Source organism: Girardinichthys multiradiatus, chromosome 1, assembly GCF_021462225.1.
Source record: "Girardinichthys multiradiatus isolate DD_20200921_A chromosome 1, DD_fGirMul_XY1, whole genome shotgun sequence".
NCBI classification, from domain to species: Eukaryota; Metazoa; Chordata; class Actinopteri; order Cyprinodontiformes; family Goodeidae; genus Girardinichthys; species Girardinichthys multiradiatus.
In genome coordinates, this window is record NC_061794.1 from 36,667,216 (window position 1) to 36,680,549 (window position 13,334).

The following is a 13,334-nucleotide window of genomic DNA, read 5'->3' on the forward strand; positions in this document are numbered from 1 at the left end:
TTTAGGGACGTGGATGTAAACAACAAGGGTATTGTTATTTTTATCTGGGCTACAGAAACCGATGAAAAGCTCATGAGATGTTTATAAACGAGATCCTAACGTTTTCTTTCCCAATGAAGAAACACATAATGAATGGCCATAGTTTATTGGGAAATAAATCATCTTATTAATCACCAAAATATCAGAATTGCATGTTTGTCTAATATGTAACTCTTTTTGATTCATTGGACTATGATTAAAATTATATTACTTTCAAAGTGAAATAATGTAGTTTTAATGTATTCTACTGAACGAAAGTACGGATATATCAAGTCACAAAAAGGAGAAAGAAGTATTAGTCATTATAGAGGGACACTAGATATATGGTTATTACAGTGGACAGGAATGACCTGCTGTTGAAATGTTCAGTGTCATGTACAGTGTTAAGAGACCTCTGCAGCATTCTTTTATCTGAGGTATATGAGCTTCTCTTTTTCTGCTAATTTAGCTTCTTTCAGCCATAGGCAAAAGTTCCACAATGAAAGATCAACTCCCCACCATTGATTTATAGAAGAAAAACCTATTGCAAACACTGATATTTTGCCACTTATCATTAGCAGCCACCAGTCCAATCTATTTTCAAGGTGCAAACCAAGACATGCACAGCCCTTCACAGTGCACACAGGATGAGAACAATGCTCAGGCCACAATCATCTCCTGTCAGAAGGCATAGAGGAAACATCTTTATGTTTATTATGAGGTCTGGTGGTTCTCAAGGTTCCTATTAAATCCTGGTTAGAAACGAAGGTACAGCCCAATGCACTGCTACCGGCTGACTCCACACACAACTGGGATTCTTTGTTGATTGCTCTCTGCTTATATCCTTGGTCCTTGTGCTTTTACCGGTCCTCTTTCAGGCATATAACCCAAGCCATGTTCACAACAATAGCAGTGAGTTTTAAAAAGTGGGTAAAGCCCAAAATTTGATAACTGTTATTTCCATACATACACTCACCGGCCACTTTATTAGGTACACCTGTCCAACTGCTCGTTAATGCAAATTTCTAATCAGCCAATCTCATGGCAGCAACTCAATGCATTTAGGCATGTAGACATGGTCAAGATGATCTGCTGCAGTTCAAACTGAGCATCAGAATGGGGAAGAAAGGTGATTTCAGTGACTTTGAACGTGGCATGGTTGTTGGTGCCAGACGGGCTGGTCTGAGTATTTCAGAAACTGCTGATCTACTGGGATTTTCACGCACTATCATCTCTAGGGTTTACACAGAATGGTCCAAATAGAGAAAATCTCCAGTGAGCGGCAGTTCTGTGGGCGCAAATGTCTTGTTGATGCCAGAGGTCAGAGGAGAATGGCCAGACTGGTACGAGCTGATAGAAAGGCAACAGTAACTCAAATAACCACTCGTTACAACCAAGGCATGCAGAAGAGCATCTCTGGACGCACAACATGTCGAACCTTGAGGCAGATGGGCTACAGCAGCAGAAGACCACACGGGTGCCACTCCTGTCAGCTAAGAACAGGGAACTGAGGCTACAATTTGCACAGGCTCACCAAAATTGGACAATAGAAGATTGGAAAAACGTTGCCTGGTCTGATGAGTCTCGATTTCTGCTGCGACATTCGGATGGTAAGGTCAGAATTTGGCGTCAACAACATGAAAACATGGATCTATCTTGTATCAATGGTTCAGGCTGGTGGTGGTGGTGTAATAGTGTGGGGGATATTTTCTTGGCACACTTTGGGCCCCTTAGTACCAATTGAGCATCGTGTCAACGCCACAGCCTACCTGAGTATTGTTGCTGACCATGTCCATCCCTTTATGACCACATTGTACCCATCTGCTGATGGTTACTTCCAGCAGGATAACGCGCCGTGTCATAAAGCACGAATCATCTCAAACTGGTTTCTTGAACATGACAATGAGTTCACTGGACTCAAATGGCCTCCGCAGTCACCAGATCTCAATCCAATAGAGCATCTTTGGGATGTGGTGGTACGGGACATTTGCATCATGGATGTGAAGCTGACAAATCTGCAGCATCTGTGTGATGCTATCATGTCAATATGGACCAAACTCTCTGAGGAATGTTTCCAGTACCTTGTTGAATCTATGCCACGAAGGATTAAGGCAGTTCTGAAGGCAAAAGGGGGTCCAACCCGGTACTAGCAAGATGTACCTCATAAAGTGGCCAGTGAGTGTATATCTAGATACATTTGGAAAACTGCACATTCGACTCCAATGCAAAACATAAAGAGAAAATTATCAATTACATTTTATGTTACCTAACAAGTTTCTTAGATTAAGGTCCAGGAATTGAGCTGCACATCTCATAATATAAATATTGTTGGTCTGGAAGCAAGATGCTGCTTGCTTACCAGTGTGCTTAATGTTTGTTGAAAAACCTATTTCTAAAGATATTTCCTCTTTTGGCTCAAGGCTACAGGACATATTCTGGTATTTTGATGAAATAGGCCCAATAACATAGTTAGATAAACACACCCATAGCTTGATCACCTACCCACCAAGCTTTACAGTGTATTATGATTTGAAGGGGTTTGGTGGATCGAGGTTGTCTGATGAACTGTTTTGATTTAAAAATAACAATTTTGCTTTTATCAGTCCATAAAAGATAGCATAATTTCCCTGTAGGCCAGTCAGTGCGTTCCTTGACAAATTGTAACCTTTTTAGCATGACAGTTTTTCAAAACAGGCCTTCTAGGGGGCTTTTTGCTAACAGCTTTGCTTCACAAAGGCGTCTTTTAATTGTTACAGTACTCACAGGTAACCATAGACCATCTTTGATCATCTTAGAGCTGATCAGTGGATGAGTCATTTTGGCAATATTTTGATCCATTTAAACTGTAGGTTTTTATTTTCTTCCTTGTCTTTCTGGTTTTGGTTTCCAATTCATTTTACACATACCATTATTATATAGAAATCCTGTTTTTGATCTAATCAGCTGTTAAACAAGTTGGGTTATATAAGAAGGAGAGATGAAAAAAAAAAAGAAAAATTGGAATAAATAAAAATATAATGAAGAGTGGCCAAGGATCAAAAGCAGAAGGAAGACTTCACAGAAAATAAGACTGGCTGGAAAATTAGATGCATTCAAACAACTATGAACTCTAAACAATTGTCCACAACTGTATATTTTATTTTACAGTGCTTAGTGAATAAATTTTACTACGTGAAGAACATTACCAGACTTTAACTCTTTTTCTCAGTGTATAACCTTTAATAGACACATCAGTAAATTTCTGCTCTTGCTAAGAGCATAGCTCCAGAACCGTTGCTATATAAATGAGCTGCAACAAAGCTGAGGACCACATTATATGGATTCTTCTTTTGCTTAGTAGTTGATTTTAGGGTTTGAATTTATTGTTTAGCTGTTATTGGTCTTAGTCCTACTTATTTATTAGATTTGCTTTTATTGGACAGGCCCTGCAGACCATTTAGGTCTTCTATTGGTACCTGAAGTGAAAACTAAAATTCCCAGTGAGACAACATTCTTTTTTTACAGCGCTTCCCATCTTCTGGAACAGCCTTCCTGAAGACATGAGGGCAGCGGAGTGTTACCGCAACCTAAAAACCTTAACCTATAGTCTGGCTTTTGATCTGACTTTTAGCTGAACTTCATAATTTTGTTTAAATTTTATTTAAAAATGTTACCAAGATTTGCATTTTCAAATGGATTGTGTTACACTTATGTTTGTTTTGAATGACAGAGTTTTTCCATGTTCACCGTTTAGGGTTTAGGTTTTAGAATGTATGTCTTTTTAAAATTTTTATATTTATTTCACGTTTTTCCTCACTACATGGTCCCATTTCTCCAGCCTTGAAAATATATTTTAATTTTCCAAACAAATCCTTTTCCTTTAACTTAGCATAGCTTCTAGTGATCCGCTTTAACCTCAATAAAAGCACTCCGTTTTACACTTGTACAAAAAGTAGTCTACAAAAAAAATAAATAACTATGCAGCCAAGTGCAAAAAGGGTATGGCTCTGTAAATTTTTTCCTCTATGGTAATGCTTTAGTTGTACACCTTTTTCAACAAAGGCAGTCTGATTTAAAAGCAGAGGTCTCAAAAATAATGGATATGCATAGCATTTGGTATAATAGAGCATCTCTGAGTTAAACCCAAAAATATAAACTACATCCAGTCTGACTGAACTTTAAACTGTCATTTATGCCAGCAGTGGTTTAACCAAAAGCTGATAGGAGGGTTTTAATGGTCATTTATCAAAGATATGGGCTTTCTGATAAATCACCAAGACACCTCTTGTTTTTGTAAATAGCTGTGCGTAGTTTGATGAGAAACTGAAATATGGTTATTTTAGAATCTATCGAAAATAAATATTAAAATATCATAAAGTAAAAGCTTCAAAAATGCCTTATTGGAATTGTGTGTATTCTAAAACCAGTAGGATATGTGTTAAAATGTTTCTGTTAAATCATAATTCGGTAATAAAACCTATATTCACACAAGAGGGAGCCAAGCTTTCCATTAACAAAGTTGCTAAGGAGTTCTGTGCCATGTCTTTGCAGAGGTTCTTTAAAGTACAACTGATTTGTAAAAAAAAAAAAAAAATAGTGTTTTATTTGCAATTTACTCATAACATAACTGCTTTTCCATTAGAAGAAGTATTGGCTTCATACTGTGGAAGTAATACAAAAAAGTGCATAAAATGAACACAGCCAACAATAAGCAAAACCATGAATCATTTGCGCATATTTTCCTCCATCACTGTGGTCTCTTCTTTCTGGGGCAGGCTGTACACTGTGATGTAGATATCAGTGTGCTTGAAGACCTGTTTCAGGATCTCTGACACCCTTGATCATTGCAGTCTGTCCAGGCCACACCCAATACTGAGAGAGAGACACGAGACAAATATGCTGCTTAATCATTACAATTAAAAAACCAGAATCAGAGAATATATTTAGCCAAAAATGTAAAGTTTTTCACAAATGTTAGTACAAACCGAGGCATCGATATCCTCTTGACACCGTTCTTTAAGCAGTGAGACTTCATGTCTTCCAGACTCAGTCTCAAGTTTTCATACGTGGGTCTCTGACTGGCTTTTTTCTTTGTGATCTGAGACACATAAAAAGAAAGATATAGTTAGACAAATACAGAACCAACGTTTGATCCTATGTAGTATATGAACTAGACATAACCAGTTTACCAGATAGTAGATGAAACGTCCATCCTGTATCAGCAATGCACACTGTCCTGGCAGCTTCCCTATTTGGACATGCATAAAAAAACACTAAAGATTATACTATCTAACATATCCAGCTGAACCCAGACATGTGTATGCACTGTATTAAACGACTCAACTTTTTCTCTTCACATTAAACCAGAGCAAACCTTTCCTAACGGCTTTTTAATAGCGGGTCTGACTCACGCTGCTCCTTTAACTTCGACACCCCGCCGAATTTCTTCTTGAACAGCACTGCTATCCCTGCCCCCATGCGGCAATCCTCGCTGATGCAGTGGGCCAAGGCTTCGTCCATTGGGCAGGAGAACAGGTCCCCGGAGGCATGCTTCAGCCTCCAGCTGTCTTCTGGAAACTAGCCACGAGGGGGCAGCGTTTAGTCAGTTAAATGTCAGAACAACCACAGTGACAACAAGGTGCGCTGACACATTTAAAACTGTTGAAACGTGTCATTTTAAACAACCTGTATTCCATGAGTGGAACATGGCGCTCGATTATAAGACGACGCTGACAACATTGAGTTGAGATCCTGTTTGCTGACTGGACTCAGTGGTAAAACTTGTGAACGCGTCTTCCTAAATAAACAAGCGAAACCACGCACGACTATTTGCATGTGCTTCCGACGGAAAGAGTACTTTGTTAGCTTTCTCCGAAGCCTCAAAGTATCTCGTTTAAACAACAAAACGCTTAAAGCAGTTCGGAGTTTAAAGACTAAACACGCAAGTAGCTTACACTTATTTCAGCAGCCGGACCGAAGACGAAACAAAACACCACCCAGACTCTCGCGAGAAAAAAATAAGATTTTTTTTGAAAAAGTAAAATGCTCCGCACCATTTACACACCGGCGAAGAGAGCGGCGCTGCCGTGTAGGCGGGGTTTGCGTTCAATTTAAGCTGCAACCCTCGGATATTGTGGACTCCAGGGAGCGCATTAAAGTACTATTGACATAGAGATGCACCAAAAGAATTCACCCCCACTGCACATTAGGGTAACTGTAAACTTTTTAAATTATTAATGTGTTTGCAATAAATAAATTACACAGGAACAGTTTGAATCAAACCCTTAATTAGCTGTATCAGGTGCATGTCCGTTTTTTAGCACTCCTATTATCTTGGTGTTATCAAAGAAATCCCAATATTCTGCAAAACTTCAGGACAAGTATGAATCTCCCTCAATTAATGCCTACAAGTCAAGCAAACAAACAACTTTAAACCTTTTTTATTGAACAATTTTTATGCTTGGTTTATGACACAATCAGTAGGACATACAGTAAGTGATTTATAACTGTAAAACAAACCTATCAGAAAATAGGCAACAATTAATTACACTGTTCTTCATTTGCACCTTTGCTTAATTGAACGTGTAACTTCTAAAAACATATGATCCCTTTACAAGCATCAACAACAGATGTGCCTACGTTTTGTGCATCATTTATTTATGCCAGAATGTTCAGTGAGAGCGTCTTCGCTCATTGATCCAGTCGCCGGGGTTCACGTCCATCTGCAGCATCTTCATCACCCACTTGTCCCTGCGTGCTCCATCAATAAACTCATCTAGAGAGAGCTCACCTGTGTGGCAACAGGATAAGTAGTCAGTTTTTCAATCCGGTAGCAATGAACATAACTTAACACGGGTTCTACAGCAGACTGACAGAGCCCCTTCAAGAAAATGTTACAAACTCTCACCATCTCCATTTTCATCAACCAGCTCAAATATCCGGTCAACCACTTGGTCTGGGGTAAGCAGATTACATTCTTCATCCAGCTCTCCATGGCAGGCTTTCTTTAGCCGATAAATAGACTGCAGGCGAAAGGAAAGGGTGTTACACTGACTTCTTCCACATCTGTTTTTTTTTTTAAAACAAATTTTCAAATGTCCTGCATATCAACACTACTGTAGATATAAACGTAATTTAATGGGAATAATACCTCCACAATTTCAAGAAGTTCTGTTTTGTCGATGCATCCACTCCCATCTTTATCATACATTTTGAATGTCCATTTCAGCTTGTGTTCCAATTTGCCCCTAAGAACTAAATTCAAAGCTGCTACGTACTCCAGAAAATCTATGGTGTTGTCCTGTGAAATCAGAGTGTTCAAACATTAAACGATGCAGATGTTCGGGAAGAAATACTAAAAAGGAAAGGTTCTGTTTTGCAAAATGTTAAATACAATACATTTATTCAGAATGTTTGGAGAGGTAATAGTGAGATATTACTTTTTAAAAATCCACCTCTAAGAGGAAAATGAAAGAATGCAAATTAAATCCCTGCACACCTTTGAGCATGTTTTGGCATTTTAGCTGTATTTATACTGCTGTCACAAAATGCAGTGTCTAACAACAGAAATTCCTTCTGAATCATTCTAGGCACACCAAATTCTAACATTATCATTAGAAGAAAAAACACCAGAATCACATCCCAAGGTACTTACGCCGTTCTTGTCGAAGGCTCGAAACATGTTTTCGATGTAATCTGCAGCCTCCTTGTTATTGGTGACACCAAAAAAGCTCTTGAACTCGTGCATGAAAAGCGTTCCACTTGGGCATTCCACGACAAATTTTTTGTACCACTCCTGCAGCTCTGCCACGTCGATCTCCTTGTCCGGGTCATTGTCCTCGCTCAGGCGCTGACCCATGATGGGAAGATTTTCTCTAGCTCCCCCAAAACTGAAATTTTTTCTTACATTACAAAGAACCACTTTATGATTTGTAACTGCTTTATATCTTCCTTCTCTAGAGTTAAAATTCCATAAATTTTACGTTACATTTATAAAACTGTTTCTTGAGCTTTTTTCTAATCAGCAAAAATTAAAATAATCAAAAAGGCATGAAGGTCCATGCAAGCAGAACTGTTATTAGCCTCTTGCTTGTGGTAAATCCCTTCTGAAAGTGAGGATGAGACACAGAGCTACATGTCATATGGTAAAGGATTAGAAATGAAGACCTGTCAAAATCAATTAGTTCATACAAAGATCAGGAAGGGATATCCTTTGCGCTCTAATAACATTGTTTATGTACGACATCCTCTATTATTATAGGCAGCCCTGAAAAGATGCGTAAAAAGCTTTGAATAAATGTATTTTATTGCAGTAGGATAATCTCAAAGTAAAAACTTTATTTATTTATCATAGTTTTATTTGTTTTCAACTTTCAACTTTCATTTTTCAACTTTATGCACCACATATTTAAGCATTTGTAATCAGAATCAGAATCAGAAAAGCTTTATTGCCAAGTACGTTTTTGGACATACAAGGAATTTGTTTTGGCGTAGTCGGTGCAATACAATACAAATTAAACAGTATAAACATATCTACAATATAATATTATAATATAATATAAGAGGATTTAAGACCACATAATGGTGTAAAAATTGGGATTTAGTCAGTATTAAGTATATCCATTTGTAGAGAAGTTTTAAATTGTACACATAACATGTTTAAAGTGAAAGTGGTGTAAATAATTTAATTACTACATTACCAAAACATGAGATGAAAACAAAGAGTCTGGATGGACCATTTTACTCTAGTCCAAGAATAGGAAGTTCCTGACCCGTTTGATGATTCACTGAGGTCAAGTGTTCAGTTATCCCTGAAAGCCCTAATTACTATTTATGTGTCTGCTGTAGTCTACTTGTGAGAGTCACTGAGTGACATAATCACTATGTCACGCCATTGGAAATAACTTACTTTAGAGGAAAAACTGCAGCACTGTGAATAGGCTAGGACTTCCCTGGCCCATTATATGTGCTGACAGCAGGGATAGTGATAATCTTGGCTTAGATGTGTCAAGGCCATTGGGAAGTCACTGGATGTTATCCTCTTGTGATTAAAATGATTATTACCCTCTGGTGTTACACAACTGGCATTTTAAATTAACCTGTTTGCTTTCTCTCTCCCAATCACCTAGCCTAACAATCTGTGTCTGGACCGGAGGATTATTATGTTCACTCCTATTTCAGCCTGGCTTAGTAAACTGGAAAACCCTCCAAACAATGTTTTAAGAAAAAGGCTGTTGTCAATATCATAAAGCGGGATAATAACAGGGTGTAGCTTGCAAACATGAAGTTGTTAGCAAAGATTTTTCTTATGTGTCTTGAATGGACATGTAAAGTTGGAGTGATCCATTTACCTACGACACACTCCGTACATAGTTGCCCTCATGTTAAAGATATTTAAAACTCCTTAATAAATTGTGTTTATAACTTTAAAAACCTTAACTTAAGTACAAGGAAGAAAAATCTTAAGAAATAAATATTGTAAACAAAATCTTTAGTGCCAAATTATCTAGATCCCTCACAATTCTTCCTGCTCTTCTGGGATTACTCTGTTCTAGTGGAATAATTTTTTATTTATTTTTAAGTCACTTTTTGAGTTGATCAGAGGGTCAGGGAACTTTCAAATATTAATTCATGCATTTCCACGTTCTCTCAACTACTCTTTAAAATGGAGAAGACAGAAGAACCGCCACCTTAATGTGGTGGAGGGGTTTGAGTGCTCAAATGATCCTAGAGGCTATGTTGTCTGGGGCTTAAATGCCCCTGGTTGGGTCTCCCATGCCAAACAGGCTCTAGGTGATGGGTCAGACAAAGAGTGGTTCAAGAACCCCGCATGACGACTACAAAATCGATGCACGTGACGTCGCCCCGTATGGCGGAGCCGGGGTCCCACAATGGAGCCACGCCTGGGGTCGGGACTCGTCGGAGAGCGCCTGGTGGCTCGGTTGCTCCTCGCGGGACCCGGCTAGGCCAAGCCCGAATGAGAGATGCGAGACCATCCCCCAGTGGGCCCACCATCTGCAGGGGGAACCGTGAGGGACCAGTGCAAAGAGGATTGGGCGGCGGACGAAGGTGGAGACCTTGGCGGCCCGATCCCCGGATGCTTAGGCTGGCTCTAGGGACATGGAACGTCACCTCGCTGGGGGGGAAGGAGCCTGAGCTTGTGCGGGAGGTTGAGAGATATCGACTAGAAATAGTCGGGCTCGCCTCCACGCACAGCGTGGGCTCTAGAACCCATCTCCTCGAGAGGGGCTGGACTCTCTTCTACTCTGGAGTGGCCCACGGGGAGAGGCGGCGGGCTGTGGTGGGTTTGCTTGTCACCCCCCAGCTCAGACGTCTCGTGTTGGGGTTTACCCCAGTGGATGAGAGGGTCGCATCCCTGCGCCTTCGGGTTGGGGAGAGGTCTCTGACTATCATTTCGGCCCACGGGCCGAGTGGTAGTGCGGAGTACCTGGCCTTCTTGGCATCCCTGTCGGGAGTGTTGGATAGTGCCCCTCCCGGGGACTCCATTATTCTGCTGGGGGACTTCAACACCCACGTGGGAAACGACAGTGACACCTGGAGACACCGAGGAAACCTATCAGCTGTGGTTGGCTTGTGGGACTCCTGAGGTGGCTGACGGGTACCTTGGGGCCAAGCCTCTGGATTGGCAGACTTTGGTGGTGGTCCCCCTACATAAGAAGGGTGACCGGAGGGTGTGTTCCAACTACAGGGGGATCACACTCCTCAGCCTCCCTGGTAGGCCTACGCCAGGGTATTGGAGAGGAGAGTCCAGCCGATAGTCAAACCCCGGCTTCAGGAGGAGCAGTGTGGTTTTCGTCACAGCCGTGGAACACTGGACCAGCTCTATACCCTCTACAGGGTACTCAAGGGTTCATGGGAGTTTGCCCAACCGGTCCACATGTGTTTTGTGGACTTGGAGAAAGCATTCGACCGTGTCCCTCGTGATCCCCTGTGAGGGGTGCTCCAGGAGTATGGTTCGCATTGCCGGCAACAAAGTCGGACCTGTTCCCGGTGCATGTTGGACTCCGGCAGGGCTGCCCTTTGTCACCGGTCCTGTTCATAACTTTTATGGACAGGATTTCTAGGCGCAGCCAAGGTCCGGAGGGGGTCTGGTTTGGGGACCAGAGGATTTTGTGTCTTCTTTTTGCAGATGACGTGGTCCTGCTGGCCCCCTCTAGCCGAGACCTACAGCACGCACTGGGGCGGTTCGCAGCCAACTGTGAAGCGGCTGGGATGAAGATCAGCTCCTCCAACTCCGAGGCCATGGTTCTCAACTGGAAAAGGGTGACTTGTCCTCTTCAGGTTGGAGGGGAGTTCCTGTCTCTAAGTATCTTGGGGTCTTGTTCATGAGTGAGGGAAGAATGGAGCGGAAGATCGACAGACGGATCGGTGCGGCTGCCACAGTAATGGGGGCACTGTGCCGGTCCGTTGTGGTGAAGAGAGAGCTGAGCCGAAAAGCGAAGCTCTCAATTTACCGGTCGGTCTACATTCCTACCCTCACCTATGGCCATGAACTTTGGGTCTTGACCGAAAGAACGAGATCCCGGATACAAGCGGCTGAAATGAGCTTCCTCCGTAGGGTGGCCGGGCACTCCCTTAGAGATAGGGTGAGGAGCTCGGCCATCCGGGAGGGGCTCGGAGTAGAGCCACTGCTCCTCCACATCGAGAGGAGCCAGCTGAGGTGGCTTGGGCATCTATACCGGATGCCTCCTGGACGCCTTCCTCGGGAGGTGTTCCAGGCACATCCCACCGGGAGGAGGCCCAGGACACGCTGGAGGGACTATGTCTCTCGGCTGGCCTGGGAACGCCTTGGGCTCCCCCCGGAGGAGCTGGAGGAGGTGTCAGGGGAGAGGGACATCTGGGCGTCTCTGCTGAGTCTGCTGCCCACGCGACCCGGATAAAGCGGAAGACGACGAGTATGAGTAAGAAAGAAGAACATGTAATTTAACTTAAGGCAGGTGAGACTTGTTCTTTTTGCTTTCCTTATATCAATGGCTTACTTATTAGTCTTCTATAAAGGTCGGATTTGTGTAGTTTACCAATAATAGTTCTCCTGTCAACACATTCTCCCACCTGATTTGTAAACTAGAGGTGTTATTGATCTCTTTTCCCAGCCGGCCGGTTCAGGTGGACAGCCATGTCTTGTTAGGCTTGCAGTTCTGACATACTCTTTCCATTTTGAGATGATGGATTGAACAGATGTTATGATCTGCTCCCTCATGATCATCTATATGTTCTAGATCTATCAAGATCATGGCAGCACTCCAGTAGAAGTTCAAAGTTTAGGTTATTCCTGCTTTAAACTTCTCCATAAGTTTATCCTCAACCTGCCTGCTGTGTTTTTTGGTCTTCATGATGCTTTTTGTTCACTAATGTTTTCTAGCAAACCTCTGAGGCCTTCACAGAACTGCTGGACTCATACTGAGATTTAATTAAACACAGGTGGACCGAAAGCAACTGCTTGCACTGGATTTTATTTGGGAGTATCAGGGTAAAGAGGGTTCAAATACATACAGGTCCTTCTCAAAATATTAGCATATTGTGATAAAGTTCATTATTTTCCATAATGTCATGATGAAAATTTAACATTCATATATTTTAGATTCATTGCACACTAACTGAAATATTTCAGGTCTTTTATTGTCTTAATACGGATGATTTTGGCATACAGCTCATGAAAACCCAAAATTCCTATCTCACAAAATTAGCATATTTCATCCGATCAATAAAAGAAAAGTGTTTTTAATACAAAAAACGTCAACCTTCAAATAATCATGTACAGTTATGCACTCAATACTTGGTCGGGAATCCTTTTGCAGAAATGACTGCTTCAATGCGGCGTGGCATGGAGGCAATCAGCCTGTGGCACTGCTGAGGTCTTATGGAGGCCCAGGATGCTTCGATAGCGGCCTTTAGCTCATCCAGAGTGTTGGGTCTTGAGTCTCTCAACGTTCTCTTCACAATATCCCACAGATTCTCTATGGGGTTCAGGTAAGGAGAGTTGGCAGGCCAATTGAGCACAGTGATACCATGGTCAGTAAACCATTTACCACTGGTTTTGGCACTGTGAGCAGGTGCCAGGTCATGCTGAAAAATGAAATCTTCATCTCCATAAAGCTTTTCAGCAGATGGAAGCAAGTGCTCCAAAATCTCCTGATAGCTAGCTGCATTGACCCTGCCCTTGATAAAACACAGTGGACCAACACCAGCAGCTGACACGGCACCCCAGACCATCACTGACTGTGGGTACTTGACACTGGACTTCTGGCATTTTGGCATTTCCTTCTCCCCAGTCTTCCTCCAGACTCTGGCACCTTGATTTCCGAATGACATGCAGA

The 13,334-nt window shown here is 41.8% G+C and overlaps 2 protein-coding genes across 2 annotated transcripts; both read right to left on the reverse strand.

Moving 5' to 3' along the window:
- Positions 1-3,214: 3,214 nt before the first annotated feature.
- On the reverse strand, positions 3,215-6,025 carry oard1 (O-acyl-ADP-ribose deacylase 1). Its single transcript, XM_047364526.1, has 5 exons — positions 5,683-6,025; positions 5,409-5,574; positions 5,187-5,245; positions 4,983-5,095; positions 3,215-4,869 (listed from the first exon to the last, which is right to left on the reverse strand). The coding sequence occupies exons 1-5, from the start codon at positions 5,830-5,832 to the stop codon at positions 4,839-4,841; spliced, it is 519 nt and encodes a 172-aa protein (XP_047220482.1). The 5' UTR covers positions 5,833-6,025; the 3' UTR covers positions 3,215-4,838.
- Positions 6,026-6,421: 396 nt separating this feature from the next.
- Positions 6,422-8,096, reverse strand: guca1b (guanylate cyclase activator 1B). Its single transcript, XM_047364516.1, has 4 exons — positions 7,652-8,096; positions 7,148-7,297; positions 6,905-7,019; positions 6,422-6,787 (listed from the first exon to the last, which is right to left on the reverse strand). Exons 1-4 carry the CDS (start codon positions 7,853-7,855, stop codon positions 6,669-6,671), a joined length of 588 nt encoding a protein of 195 aa, XP_047220472.1. The 5' UTR covers positions 7,856-8,096; the 3' UTR covers positions 6,422-6,668.
- Positions 8,097-13,334: the final 5,238 nt, after the last annotated feature.